Source organism: Acyrthosiphon pisum, chromosome A2 (genome assembly GCF_005508785.2).
Source record: "Acyrthosiphon pisum isolate AL4f chromosome A2, pea_aphid_22Mar2018_4r6ur, whole genome shotgun sequence".
Taxonomy (NCBI): Eukaryota; Metazoa; Arthropoda; class Insecta; order Hemiptera; family Aphididae; genus Acyrthosiphon; species Acyrthosiphon pisum.
The window spans coordinates 2813098-2828589 of NC_042495.1; the positions used below are offsets into that span (position 1 = coordinate 2813098).

At 29.7% G+C, this 15492-nt stretch overlaps 1 protein-coding gene across 3 annotated transcripts in view; it reads right to left on the bottom strand.

Annotated features, from left to right (window-relative positions):
• The window catches only part of LOC100568954 (potassium voltage-gated channel subfamily H member 8), a 155002-nt gene extending 149127 nt beyond the window's left edge, over window positions 1-5875 (bottom strand). For all 3 annotated transcript variants that reach the window (XM_029490945.1, XM_029490946.1, XM_029490944.1), the window contains exon 1: window positions 2669-5875. In XM_029490945.1, coding sequence (XP_029346805.1) covers window positions 2669-2942 — 274 coding nt within the window. In that variant the 5' untranslated portion in view covers window positions 2943-5875. The remainder of the gene's footprint in view (window positions 1-2668) is intronic.
• Window positions 5876-15492: the final 9617 nt, after the last annotated feature.

Below are 15492 nucleotides of genomic sequence, written 5' to 3' on the forward strand. Positions count from 1 at the left end.
AATATTACTTAAATATTGTGGCATGAATGAAAGATGAAATAATAGATTTTATTAAAAAAAATTATTTATAACAATAATACAACTTGAAATGGCTTAATAATGTTAATGTTATACAAGTATTTAGTAGGTAGGTATGTACACCAAACAATGCGCTTGCAGTTTTGTATCTTATTGAAATTTGAATTACAGAAATAAACTAATATTCTATCAAATTCAATATTAATTATCAAACAAAATGGGATAAAAATTAAATAAAATGAAATATAAATTACTGTTAACATAGGTTTTCCAACTTTGAATTGTTCATAGTTATGACTTATAAGATTTATACTTATATAGACTACAAGATTTAAAAACCATAGTAATGTTAAGTTCAACATAAAAAAGCAAGCATTTCGAATAACGTTATTTGCAATTATTTTATGTTACGTTTACTGTTTATTTTTAATCATTAATTGTGATTAATGATTTATTATGTTTAATGATTATTTTCATTTTTCGTTTATTGATTTCGTTTATTTTTGTTTTCATAATTTTCCGTTATAACGTTATAAATAACGTTTTGAAGCCCCGATTTAAAGCATAAATTAATTCGATACGACTTAATCGATCAATCTTGAAATTCGTTGTATTCGAATGGTGAAATCGATTAAAAAATTATATTCAATAGAGAAATATTATCTAAACAAGAATATTAAAGATAATAATATATATTTATATTGTCAGCATAAAACATTTTTCGCTGTAGTCACTATATACAGTATAATATTGCATTAGAGTTCAAAATATATTACAATCACATCGTTTCGTTAAAATAACTGGCACAGTAATGAAAAGCGATACAATCTATAAACATCGTACCGACACAAACTGAATGTGATACCCGAATGTGATTACAATGTATAGATGGCATTACTAACTTTAAACGAATGATATTATTATGATTATTTGGTTAATGGGGGTTAATCGTTAAAACAGATGTGTTGAATGTATAAATAGGTGGCAACACTGTTAATATTTCTGACGAGGTAACGGATTTCCCTTCGTGCTATATATTATTTAAATTATTTTCCCCAGTTTTCAACCCTCCTTTGGCACCTACTCATTTCTAATAGAGAACATGACAAAAACTAATCTTTTAATTTCCTCTCCTCTTTCCATTCATTAATAGAACAACCATTCTATCGAATCAGATAACATTTCTTCCGACTTAGGTTACTACTATCGTACGTCGTTGTCGTCTCATCCTCTCTTTCTTAATTTTTGACGTTTCCAAAACGAAGGAATGTACCCCGTCGTGTGGAAAACCACTCTAAAGTCACTCTACTCTATATCCTTAAATCCGGTAGCACAACCGATGTTTTCGAACTATTGGTGATAGGTCCATTTACATTCTCCAATATCTGGCTAAATGTTTTGAACGTCTTGACTCGTGTATCGGGAGCCTTCTCGATCATCTCATAATTATTGATAGTCAGCTTGGATTTTAGCCCGTAAATCTATCATCAAGAATAGATTGATAATCTCAAAGTTGATTTCCAAGTTTACGCTACTTATTCACCGACTTTGAAAAAGCACTCAATACGGTTGACTACTGGCTTCAAATAAATAACCTAGATAATCTTGGCAATGGTGATCCCATTATACTCTCCTGGCCTGTGTCATACCTTACCACACAAATACAATTTGTCTCTACCAACGATATCCTCTCCGATACCATTATCATACCATCTTATGTAACCCATGCTTTAGCCATCTTATCTCTATTCTATCCATCTTATTTGTTCACTTGTTATTGAATTGTATTTCTTTTGCGAACAACTTTTATTTTCCAATGACATTAAACTGTACCTCATAATAGACTTTCCAACTTCAATCAGACCTCGATACTTTCCGTTACGTTATTTGTTGTTACTCACTGTATATAGTTTTCAATTTGTAATTCGTATTTTCTATATTCACCATATTATACTTCTTTTCAATCAAACTTTACCTGAACAATTAACGCTTGTCGCAGCGTTCGTAAAATAAAATAAATACAAATTCTCAAAAAACCTTTTAAGTAATTTGATTGAACCTAGAACGAAACTGCAACAATTGATAGGTCATACTATTTTTTTTTTATTATGCAACATACGATGTAATAAGTTATAATGTACATGGGACGAACATTATACGTATAATGAAAGTAGGTAATAGTAATTTACTTCGAAATTGCTTTTCATTCGTCGGTTTTAAATATATCACATGTATATTCTTATGTTTGCCGAGAAACTATTGATAATACCTACGCGATGTAAATTCACAAATAAATGCCAATGATTACTCGTGTCGACGAAAAATGTTGCGAACAAAAAAATGACAGCTAAATATGAATAGGTAAGTTAACATTTTAATATTTGTATTGCTCCAAACAGTTTAAATGTCGTGGGTTATCAATATACCCATGATACGTCCCTACGTATCTTTGGATTCCCAAGAAAATAAACTTCCCGACCAAATGCGCTCGGGAAATAAATATTTGTATAGGTAGCTGTTTTAAGCCGTTAACTCGACCGGAAACTCCAATGGATATCCGTCCGTAATATACATTTACATCAATAGCAATACCTTAAATCCCACGGGACGTTTTATGTATCTAAATATTGTACGACGACTGTTATATTACCTGGATCGTAGTCCATGCCCACGTGCATTTCAGCCATTTTCGTGTGCGTGATGTCTTTATGCGAAGCCAGGAACAACACCACTTCTCGTTTTTCATTTTTGATCGGCACAATGTCCAGCAAACACCAGAACGGAGATCCTAAACAAAGAGAATAAAATTGATTTCTAAGTACAAGGCAAAATGTTATTTCCGTAGTATCAAAACAGGCAAACAGACAACGGTTCAAATCGATGGTAGACGAATCATTCTCGTTAAACACGTGCAAATATTTCATCGCCTATAGCTGGTATATACCGTTGTTCCGTTCGAGTCAATCTTCGGTAGTGTAGACGATGAGTTAGTTACCTTATTTCCAATATTAACCATATCGACCAGAGAATAATTTTTTTAATCAAACCTATTTTTTATTTTTATATGATACGGGAAATTTTGTTGACCACAATAACCTAAGTAGGTAGACCGTAGACGTAACTACTCACTTGAAAAAGTATCTTTTTAGTAGCAAGTTTTGAAGATATAAAAATTTAATAAAAATGTATTATAAATATAATATTCGGCGCTATTGTTCATATTATTATATACACGAGCTCGTATAGTTTAACGATGCCACATTCGTCTAACAAATAAATTATTAATTTATAAATCATAATTTATTTGTTCAATCATTTCAATGTTCAATCTTTTGTTATTATATATTTGTGCATAAATGTATACCATGAGAGTGAGATACGTTTGTAAGTCGTACAATATGTTGTTCCTTGGAGAATAATGTTCCAATAACCGAAAAAAACCCCTTGCCAAATCCCTTTTTTTCCCAGTTCGAATTAACATAATATTATGGTTAGGGCGTCTACTCTAATAGTAATAATAATAAAAAGAAAGAAAAAATCCTTAAAATAATTTAAATTATATTTAAATAAGTCCATGCGCGCGTAGTGTATAGTAAAGTATATTTAAATAATTCTTCACTCAATAGGCTGCAGATTTGCCACTGCGATGTAGTTCGATTTTTTGAACTTTGCCAGTCGTGAGCCACCGGCGCCAATAAAATCATTTTGACTTCAGTGTCACCCCTAAAGACATTTAGTTGATGAAAATTAAATACAATATTATGCCGCGGAGACGAGTCGCGTGCTGGCGGAACAATAAATAACTTTGGAATTATAAAATTCAACCGCAATATATTACAATAAATTATTTAGTTACAGGGTCTACATATATATAATATATTATAGTACTGTGTGTCTGTGGTAAAACGACGGATCGCGGCGTTCGCTATCGTCAAACAAAAATTATAGGACATTAAGTCATTAACGTCTGTCTGATTTCAAGAAAAACGAATATTATCATATTATATGTATATTGTATGTATATATACACACAAATGGAAAGGCGGAAACATCTGTAAATTATTTCACTTTTACGACTTTTACGCCGCCGCCTTATTACCATTATTATTATTATTATTTTTTCTGTTTTTCGTCGTTGATTTATTCACCAAACAACTGAGAACTTCTCTAATGACTTTATCATTCATTTACCAGTAAATCCTGTGTCGGAGACTTGCGACAGTGACGACGAGTACCAAATGTACACCGCTACTGCAGTGTTGTGTCTCAACGTCACCGCCACTACTGTCAATTATTTAGAATTTTTTACTCCACTCGTTTTCAGTTCACTCCTCTTTGCACACAAACGCGGAATTGCTATTCCCATTCCACGACAATTAATATATAAGCAACGCATACAGCGTGTCGATGGTGATATAGACACAGTCGTGACATTTTTTTTTCTTATTAAATGTTATCGTTTTATTTACAACGAAAAATGTAGCCATTAATTAGTGGCTGGCAAGGTGATAACAAAGACGAGAAGGTATAGAAAAAACAAAGAAAGTAAGTTCAATAATTATAAAAAAAAAAAAAACTTTTCGTCATAAAAAATGTCGCCAAACCACGGGCCCCGCCGCCGCCGGCGTTTTTAATATTAATTATTTTTTATAGAACTTCTGTACTTTATTAATTACCATTGCAAATGAAATATAATCCGACATAACTGTCCGATTATTATTTTAAAATTTAATGATAATGGCAGGCGCATATAAATTGCTTATCGTAAATTTAATAATATAATCAATGGGTTTTATTTTTAATTATCTATAAATTATAAAAAGTAATGAAAAGTGGATACGTCATCATTACGCGGTAGTATACGGACAGTAGTTAATAGTTGAGTTAAAAGTTTAAAATAAAAAAAAAATGTAAACGTTCGCACCGAATGAAATTCGAGTTAGAAAATATAATAACAATTTCAATAAAGTAATCCTAAGGTAGGTACTTATCTGCACAATATATTACAGAGAGTTTTTGTATAGTACTTTAACAAGATGCGACTCGACCAACCGAGTACCAATCGAATGCGTCTACGAATATGATTTTAGTTTATGTTTTATACTCGTAATTCATATTTCCCGGTATATTGGCGGATAAGCGCGTGCATATTTTATGGTTTTTTTTTTAGTGCATTAAATTTATCACCGCCCAGCTCATATCACTAAGACACATATTATTACACTGAAGACTGAACAAACTATGATTTAGGTAATGCACTCGCACACACACGCACACACACAAATTTAAATATAAAAATTAACATAATTTATGTTTGCATACATGTATAGTAGGTATCTTTATAATAGATAAATATAGGCACTGAGAAAGTATGACTTTGAGTAGGGTTTAATATACCTACCTTTATACAGATATGTTATAATGCTCTAATACATTGCGTTCACAAGCAGTCCATTTACGCAACATTAATTTCTGTGCCATACAAATAGTAAATACATGCTAATATATTTATGTTTTTCCTTTGCTAAGACGTGTAAAATGATTCAATTCGATATTTCATTCATATTTACACTATATCTATATTAATATAATGGTGTTCAAATAAAAAGTCGTAGTAGGTATAATATTGTGTAAGTACTTATATTTGACGTTAATACGAAATTCTTGAAATTCATCAACTCGTACAAAACGAAATAATGTGATTTTACCCCCTGACACCAGTTAAATATTTTTTAACTATCAAAACGATTTAAGTGTTAAGAGTGTCTCTCGTAAACGAACAATATTACTACAACTAACAAGTATGGTTACTTAACTACTATACTTTGTAGAGTAATAGCATAATAACAGGCATAGGTTACCTACTAAAATCAAGTCAATTATTTAACAGAAAGTGTTACCTTTAAATGCAATAATATGTTTTTATATTATAGATTTAAGCTTACCGATTTATTATGAAGGATTGATGAACATTTATTTTATTTTTTCCATTATTATATAATGAAAAGTGCTATAAACATTAAGTTTTGCCTTACTACAATGTACTAAACTAAATTGTTGTAATTCTTATTTCTTATCAATGAAGTATTATTCTAATAATACATTTGAATATTTCAATAATTGAGTAATTTTGTTAAACATTTAATTCAATTTTTTTTTAAATATTTTTTACGTGATTGTGTATATTATAATATTATAATATTATGTCTTATGACCTTAATCAAAATATAAATATAAAGTATTTAAAAATAACAAAAAATTTGATATTATTTAGAAATGAAAATTTGATAACTTTAAAAAGGTTAAATTATCTATCTTCCTAAAGTATTGACAAAAACAAATAATCCAAAATATAAGTACAACTCGTATAGTAAAATATAATAACTGAAAAAATGTATTAGAACCAATGAGCTGAACAATGGTGAAAACAATATTAATATAATGGGTACCTACGTCTTTAGCTCGTTTTTGACTCGATGGACTGTAGAAAAAGTATAACTAAATAAATATTACGTTATAGTGTAAATTAATATTTCTTCATCTAAATCTAATCAAAATCACTGTACCCATTATTAAGTTTCGCATTTAGTAATTTTTTGACTTGTTCAAAATTAAAAATGATTGCCACAATAATAAGATAATAATTGTACTACTTTAATATGTCTACCGACGCTGTTTGCGCCCACTACAAAGAAAGAATTACAATGATGATGATATATTCTATTCGATATCCATAATTGGTATCTCAATAAATTGCTATAGGGAAAAAGGTTACCTAGAAAAAGTTTTTTTTTCTATAGATGAGTAAAGAATAGGTTTTCAGATGGGAAATTGTCCACGGGGCCGGGCTCCATTGTGACATCAGTTCAATTCTACCCAACTCGACAATTGGAAAATTGCAAACTTTAGTTTCTGGGTTTCTTACAAAACTTATTATTCGAAGGTATTATTGCTATATATGTGATAACGCTTCACTTTGTGTAATTACAATTTAGTCCATTATACCAATAAACAACGTGTATTATATTATAAGATTAAAAATTAAATTAAAATCGATCGACAAAAAAATTATTATTCGGACGCAGCAGTATGAAAATGTAAACAATAAAATAAACTTGTATTTTACATCGTGTAATTATTACTTGTGGAACAGTTTTATTTTATTTTGTTGCCACCAAGTTTTTCTACTTCCGGGACGGTTAGAATAATTTGAAGAAAAATATGCGTTCTTTATTTTCCTTATACTGACTTGGTTACAACTGCAACTGTTGCTGCTGAACTAAGCATGAACTGTACTTTTTAGTTTTTTTTTTAATAATTTTATATGAACGGTAATTTTGTTGTTTTTTTTTACCCTTTGAAATAACAAAAGCACTTTTATATTTTCGTTTATTGATAATAATACAATTCGATTCATATTTGTCTTGACTCTTGACTCTTCTATAATATTATTATTAGCTTATAACTCAAAAACAGATTATTAATTTATCGTAAGTACTATAGGTACTACAATATGTCTATATGTGCATTGTGAATACATCTCAAAGCTAACAACCGAAAAACATTTATAATACACAACTAGGTCAAATATAAATGAATATTATGTCAAGATAGTTAATAAAATATAACCGTATACGTGGGAATAGTACTACTGGTTTTTAAACTCTAATATTGTTTACGACGCATTAAGAACTATTTCATAGAAAAAAAAATACTTGGGGCTTGGATCGTCATATCAATAGGTATTAATATTTTTACTAAACATCAATTTTGAATATAAAAATTTGAAATTTGGATTGACTATGAGAGTATTTAAAGAGGTCTGTGTGTGTATTGTTTTCTTTTTAGAGGAAATCTTTGTTAGCCGATATGGGTTCAATTTACACGCCATTACTGCAGTTTGTAGCTTTAGAGGTTGTCCCTTTTTATAATACGCTCTTTATTGACCGCTTAACCTCAAACTGGTCCGTGGCCGAAAATACTTTATAATGAACCCTCGCGTCCCCACATTTGGTATATTCACACTAATCCTTATATTCATTTGTCCTAAATATTTAGGTTACTCACCCTACTCAGAATTGGATTACGTTAAATAAAGTACGTTGGACAGAATTACGGAAAAACGTGGTTTGAAAATTACAGAAAACAATGTGGTTTTTAAGTAATAACTTTAATAATTCAGTTAGTATAGTAGGTACTATCTCGAGTGAAAAATCATAAATTTGTCGTGTGGCAGGTGAAATATTTAATTTGAAATATACGCTGCAGTGAGACACGACTGTTTTTGTTTTCAGCAAAATAAAATATTTTTAACAATTTTCTTTAGAAATATTGTTCTACAAAAAGCACATTTAACATATTAATGTAGAAAATCCATACTTGTTGTATAAGTTATAATTATTGTAAAATTTAATAGTTACAGATTTACAAGAAAAAAAATGTAGGTAGTCAAAAATAAATTATTTCAGTATTCTATAATATTGTGTTGAACTTTTAAATTTCAATAAATACATTATATATTATAATGATTCAGTATGATAAATTAAAAATATGGATCATCGTTAAAATTCTTAAATAAACGTTAAATTCAAAATTAAAATAGATACGTAAAATTACCTATACTCGATTATTTAAAATCATAAATTCGAAATTTTTCAAATACTAAAGTAGAGCGGTAAAATCAAATGAAAATTAATAAGGTTCCCGTTACGGGGATACTTTTTTACCAAGAAAATACTGTTTTATAACATTGGACGTTATCGGTCTTAACTTTTCGCCGTAAATTTAGTGTTGTGTTCAATTGTTTATGTGGCGTTAATGTCCTGTGTATTTTTCGTTTAATTGAAAGTTTTTGACGTAATGGTTCTATGATCGAATTCATGATTGTTATACACGCGACTCTAAAAAAGAATAATGGCTAGTCCGTTGGACCATGGTATATGCCGAAAAAGACAGTATACCAGGGGTGGCCAAACCGAAGCTCGCGTCTTAATATATTTTTACTAATAATATAATAATAGGACCAATTATTCCTTTTACTGCTACCTATTCATATTATTTTCCATTATATTGTGCGGCTCTCTTATCGCTGGCCAACCCCTGCAATATATATACACATACAACTTCTGCAGTGATCAATGGTTGACAACGATTTATATTGTAAATTATAATATTTAAACGACTGAAATGAGGTATTAAAACTAACCTAAATTATACATAACGTCGTAATGGAACATCTTTTTTTTAGATTTTAATTCATACGTCAAAAACACTACTTATAGTATTGTAGGGTGGTGTGGTGCGGTACATTGTTTGCATTCAGTCACGAACCGTTTTCTGAATGTACGCACCAGCCGGAGTCACTAGTTTCCGGATGGGTGACCACTCCGGTATTGAGTGACAAATCTTTGCCACACATACACGTGTTTAAATACACCGCCCACAATAACAGGCTAATGACCTCAGCTGTCGAATCCTTAGTTGAAAAATTAATTATAGGTACCTAATATTTAAAATATTGTTATTATACGCGATCACCGATGTACGGTATACAAAATAATATTATCATTTACCATAGTTCATTCGCATAGGTAGTCATCGCGGTGCGTTCCGCATTACAATAAAATAGTTTTAACGTTCCCGTGGAAGATAATAATATTATATCGATTGTAGTAACACTGTTTAATAGCAAAATTATAAGTCCATACATGACTAAAATGTCGGTTTCAGAGGTATCTCTTAACCGTTATCACAATTATTAATGTGCCGGTCATATATTTACAGTACTTACCTACCTAGCTACCTACAAATTTAAAAAGCTGAACGGCATGAACTATACGGAATCCGAGTTTCATTTCCCTTAACTCGGGACTCGATAGTCGTGTATTTTTATTGCGCGAGAGCAATGATAAAATATAATATTATTATCACAATATCCGAAAAACACTTCCGATCGGAAATAATTGTAACTGCAGTGTGATAAACATAAATTATTGCCATACACGTAAATACATAATAATAATATTCATTATTTTATTTACTGCACACTATCGGTTTTTAACGACGTGTTTACGAACGATTTTCAAAATTCGATGAAACAGAAATGCAGACGGCTTTTCGTGTAGGTATAAGTAATTCTGGAATCAAAATCCATCGAACTGTCTTGTTATTTATAGTGGGTTTTATAACTCGTCGATACGTGATTAGACTCTGTGGGTCGGTCTATTGAGTGAACAATTTCGGAATAGGTAAGTAGTCGTTTTTCACAAAACCAATACCTACGTAGTTTTAACGGTACAATGAACATTGTAATACTTATAGGCGCCACACATTCGTACAAAACGACATTATAATATCATTTCGTATCGAAATTCGACATATTGAATAAATTGATACGGTTAAGATATTTTTTTGACAGTATAAATAAGTAAAAAAAAAAATGATTATATTTCACTGAGATTAATATTTTGCGGTTCTATATCGACCATTAAGCCACCACCGAAATCTATGCCATGCGTATAACAACTATTAGGTAACGGTTAAATTATTATTGTATTCTAATATAGGTTGATTAATATTTTTAGTAATTTTATGTTTAATACCTTTGTAAAAACATTTTTCTTGTCATAATAACGTAAGAAGGTTCAAAAATGTTATTAAAGTTGTAACTTTAAATGGTAATTTAAATTTATTCATAAGTTAAATAAATTCAAAATACGAAAGCAGCTGCGACCCAAGCACATTTTTCAGCAATAACTTATAAGTTCAAAAATAATATTTGTAGTAAAATCACGCATGATTTACCTAATTTATTATTTTAATATTCCTATATTTATCATAACTTGTTTTAAGACATTACTTTCATTTATCGTTTAGAATGGCATAATAATTGTTTTAATTTATCAATCGCTTCAGTAGATTAATAAAAGATTTAATTCATATAAATAATAATAATTAAGTTTTGAAAATTAGTAAATCTGATTTCTTTTAAATATAACTTATAAGACACTACGTGGTCATTTATGTAGGTATGATTTATATACTAATAGATGAAAATTGATTTATATAAAATGTAATTTTCCTTAAGCATTGCTATAACCACAAAAAAAAATTATGTCATAATTTCTAAAAATATAAACAGCCGTCAGCCACTCAATTACAGAATACATAATAGTATAATAAAATATAAATTAATGTTTGTTAAAATAAAAAAACAATTTGCGTATTAAATCAACATAAATAATACTTAATTTCAAAAGTATACCAACGAGATATACTTTAATGTAAGTATAAATATGATTTAAATGAACGTTTTTTTAACCATTCGTAATTAATTGAGTTTACCTAGGTAGGTATTTCTAATTTAAGAAACTTCAAAGCCTTCATATTTTAAGAATCTCTAACCACGCATTCAATCATAATTATTGTATTACTTTTATAATAAAAACTTTACATTCTCTTTTGAATAATTTATTCTTTGTGTATGATGAGTAAGAGTTTGATTTAATCTTACAATTAAGAACTAACAATTCTAATCGTGTACAAAAAAAAAAAATACTCTGAAAACATTCATTTTAAAATGTTTTTAATTTTTAATTTCGTAGCAAAGGTCGAATATAAATCTTGAACATTGTACATAAATCTAATAAACAATGTAACGAGTTCTAATAATAATAATAATTATTTAAAAATAAAAATAAATTAATAATTTTTAAACGATTTTTAGGTAGGTATCAAGTTAAATGTTAATAGTGTACAACAAAAGTTATGTTATGTAAATTATATTATATAATATAATAACTTCCATTTTAATAAATGTATGTACCTATTTAGTAAATAAGATTTTCAAAAATAACACTGCTCCATAACAATTTGTTTCAAGGATAAATAACCGTGTTCCGAGAAACGGTAATTAAAACTATTCAGAGTAGTACTTGGAAAATTTCATTCTGGAAATTGTAAATTGAGCTATTGAGGTAAGCATCTACGACGTTAACACAATTTCACGCGAACGTAATATTCTCATCGCGGAATTTTATACCAAAATAAAAAAAATAAAAAATAAAAACATTTTATTATTACAATATTATAATTTATTATGTTATTATAGTCATAATATAAGTGGTAAAAGTATTGAGACAGATATTTTAAATTCTAATAATTTACATGAATCTCACGTTTTGTCTCATAATTATAATTATTGTCGACATATTATATCGAACATGGCATGATTAATATTTATTTATGGGTCTTTTTTTCATTTTCAATTATTATACAATATCATTCGAGTAGTATGTGGTGCCGACGACGGAAACGGCATATAGTGTAAAAACGGCCAAGTATTGGTCAAACTCGAAAATATTGCGGTGGGGGGGACTGGGGGAGTCAAACTCGTCATGTGACTGGTCCAATCTGACCTGAAGGAAAATTATTTTTGTCGAGAATAATCAAACAGCATAATATTATTTCGCCTTTCGGTTTGCGGACTGAACCAGCTGATTGTCTGCGTGCGACACACATACTCGTATTGTTATAATTTTAATCAATTATTTTCTAAACATTAAACTCACGTCACGTCATATTCCTAAGGTTTTAGAACCCGTCACGAACGGATAAAAGAGTAAGGTTGTTGGCTTAACGACGAAGTGTGCATTTTTCTTCGACAACCGACAGGGGTCGTCCCTTTTGGGCCAGTATCTACATACTATTATAATATATTATAAAACAAACAAAACGTTTGAATATAATACCTCGTTTTTAAATTTCCCATAGAGTCTATTGTTTTCGATAAAAAAATAACTGGATAGATGTAAGCATAAGCACAAGGGTTTCTTTTTAAAAACAAAAAATAAGAACTTTGACCATTTTTTGGTTAACCGAAATCCGATTTGATCTTTTTCGGATTCGTCGATTTATCATTTCTTTCCGTTTTAAAGATACCCGCTCAACTATATAGAGTATCAGCACTTTATTTTATTGAAAGACAAGTTTATGCTCCCCCCCCCCCCCCCGCCTCTTCATCACTCCGATTGACTAAAGGAAATTTGATTTATTATATCCTATGCACGCTGTAATAATATGAGACGTATGTAAATAAGATCTTTTGGATAAAAAATAAAACGTTCACTATATGTTAATATTTCATTGAAAACAAAATCAAACATTTTCCAATTCAACTGGTTAAACCTAATTCATCGTCGACACATGCAATACATTTTTTATTTTCACGCTTTCCGTAATATCAGAAAACAATTATGTATAATATATTATACTATACATATGCTTTAACACTCAAACAATGACGAGATACGACCTAACTAAAATAAAAATGCACAACACACATTTGCATAATAAATGCAAATAATTGTTTTATATTTATGTAGTAGGCCTATACATGGTTGCACAACGCTTATAATATTATTATATTAGCTGATACGACATAACTTGATAACTGTATTACGTACATGTGTAAATATTATTTAAACTTAAATTAATTAAATGTGGGTGATTAATGAATCACTGGCAAAACGCATATTGAAGCATATGTTTAAAAAAAACGTATCAAAATATACCGAAACGATTGCGTAATATGATTATTTTTGTTCGATTGTGGTGACGTTATTATACGAACTTACAGCACAAAAATATTGTATCGAATGATTAATTTTTCAGTGGGATTTAAATCTCGATATATGTCAGACCCCAATTTGAGTGCTCGATGAAAATATAGTACCTACCTAATGAATTTTTAGACTATGTGACCTTTTGATTTTATGTACATCTTATATGTTTATGATTTTCAACAATTATAATATTAAATACGATAAATCGATCGATAACAAATACGTCCGGGTCACTCTATACCTATTATATGTTGAGTTATTTTCAAAAATTGTTAACCTATTATTTTCTTTTAGTTTTAAGATTCATGTTTCATTATACGCGTTATCTTTGTTTTATAAGCACTTACAATTAATGAAACTACTTGAACAAAAAAATAATAATAGTAATGCTGGGATATATCCTTGGAATCGATTTCTTAAGTGATTGACTTATTATTGATTGTAAATAAATAAAAATAAAACACAGCCTCGTTCAATGCCTGTGCGAAATAAGTGCCCAAATTCCACGTCTCTTTCTTCGTGAGTGCAGATATCTTATCATTTAAAAAGTTACTATAGGTGTTGCTTATAAAAAATAATATAAATTCACGTTTTTTACCGATGATAGGTGACTCATTTTCCGTGTATATATTATTATGGTGTATATTATGGGCGTAAGGCCAAAGAAGGAATCCAGTTGAGAATTGCATATCACTAAAGAATTATGTATGTGTGGTCAGAAAATAGTATGTGTTAGAGGAGGTTGATGATAACATTCCGAAACAATTGGTGGGTTACTGAAGTTGGTACCACAGCTATACACATGGTATAACCCTTCTCGAGATTAACCGTGGACGAAAAAAAAAATTATAGTATTACTGGGATATATCCTCGGAATCGATTTCTTAAGTGATTGACTTATTATTGATTGTAAATAAATAAAAAATAAAACACAGCCTCGTTCGATGCCTGTGCGAAATAAGTGCCCAAATTCCACGTCGATTTCTTCGTGAGTACAGATATATTATCATTTAAAAAGTTACTATAGGTGCTGCTTATAAAAAATAAAATAAATTTACGGTTTTTACCAATGATAGCTGACTCACTTGCCGTGCGTATATAATATTATTTGTGCACATTGTAGGTATAAGGCCAAGGAAGGAAGAGAATCCAGTTGAGAATTGCATATCACTAAAATATTATGTATGTATGGGTCAGAAAATAATAATATGTGTTAGAAGAGGTTGATGATAACATTCCGAAACCATTGGTGGGATACTGCATTTGGTATAACACATGGTATAACCCTTCTCAAGATTAACCGTTGACGTGTGTAACATTCTTAGCGTGTTGTATATAGAACTTATCAAATGTATAAAAAGGAACATTTTTATCAAAAATCTACTTTCGATATTTCGATCTCTGCAAAGAGCGCACTACAGAATTTTTCCGCCACGCATTAAATAATAAATTGGTTATAATATAACCGACGCGCGACGGTACGCATTGATATGTTATCATATATTATAGACAAGGGAACTTCACATTACTTCACTATCCAATATTGCGTGTGTTAGAATATGCGTTGTCAATATAGTATGGTAGGTCTATGGAAAGACTTTGACGTATTAATATCTAATTAATAATCCAAATTAAAAACGGATCAACGTCTCTCTTTTTTTTTTTTTTTTTTTTTTTAGTCTCGTATCATCCTACCCGTGTTCGCCGTGCAATGTCGATGCGAAGTTATTAGTGCAATAACTAATAATTGCTTTTATGTCATTATCGTTTCATTCATTTATGTGATTGAAGTTGATACGGGTTCATTGCAAGGTACCTATACATCCTACATTTAAGTTAGCTATAATTTATA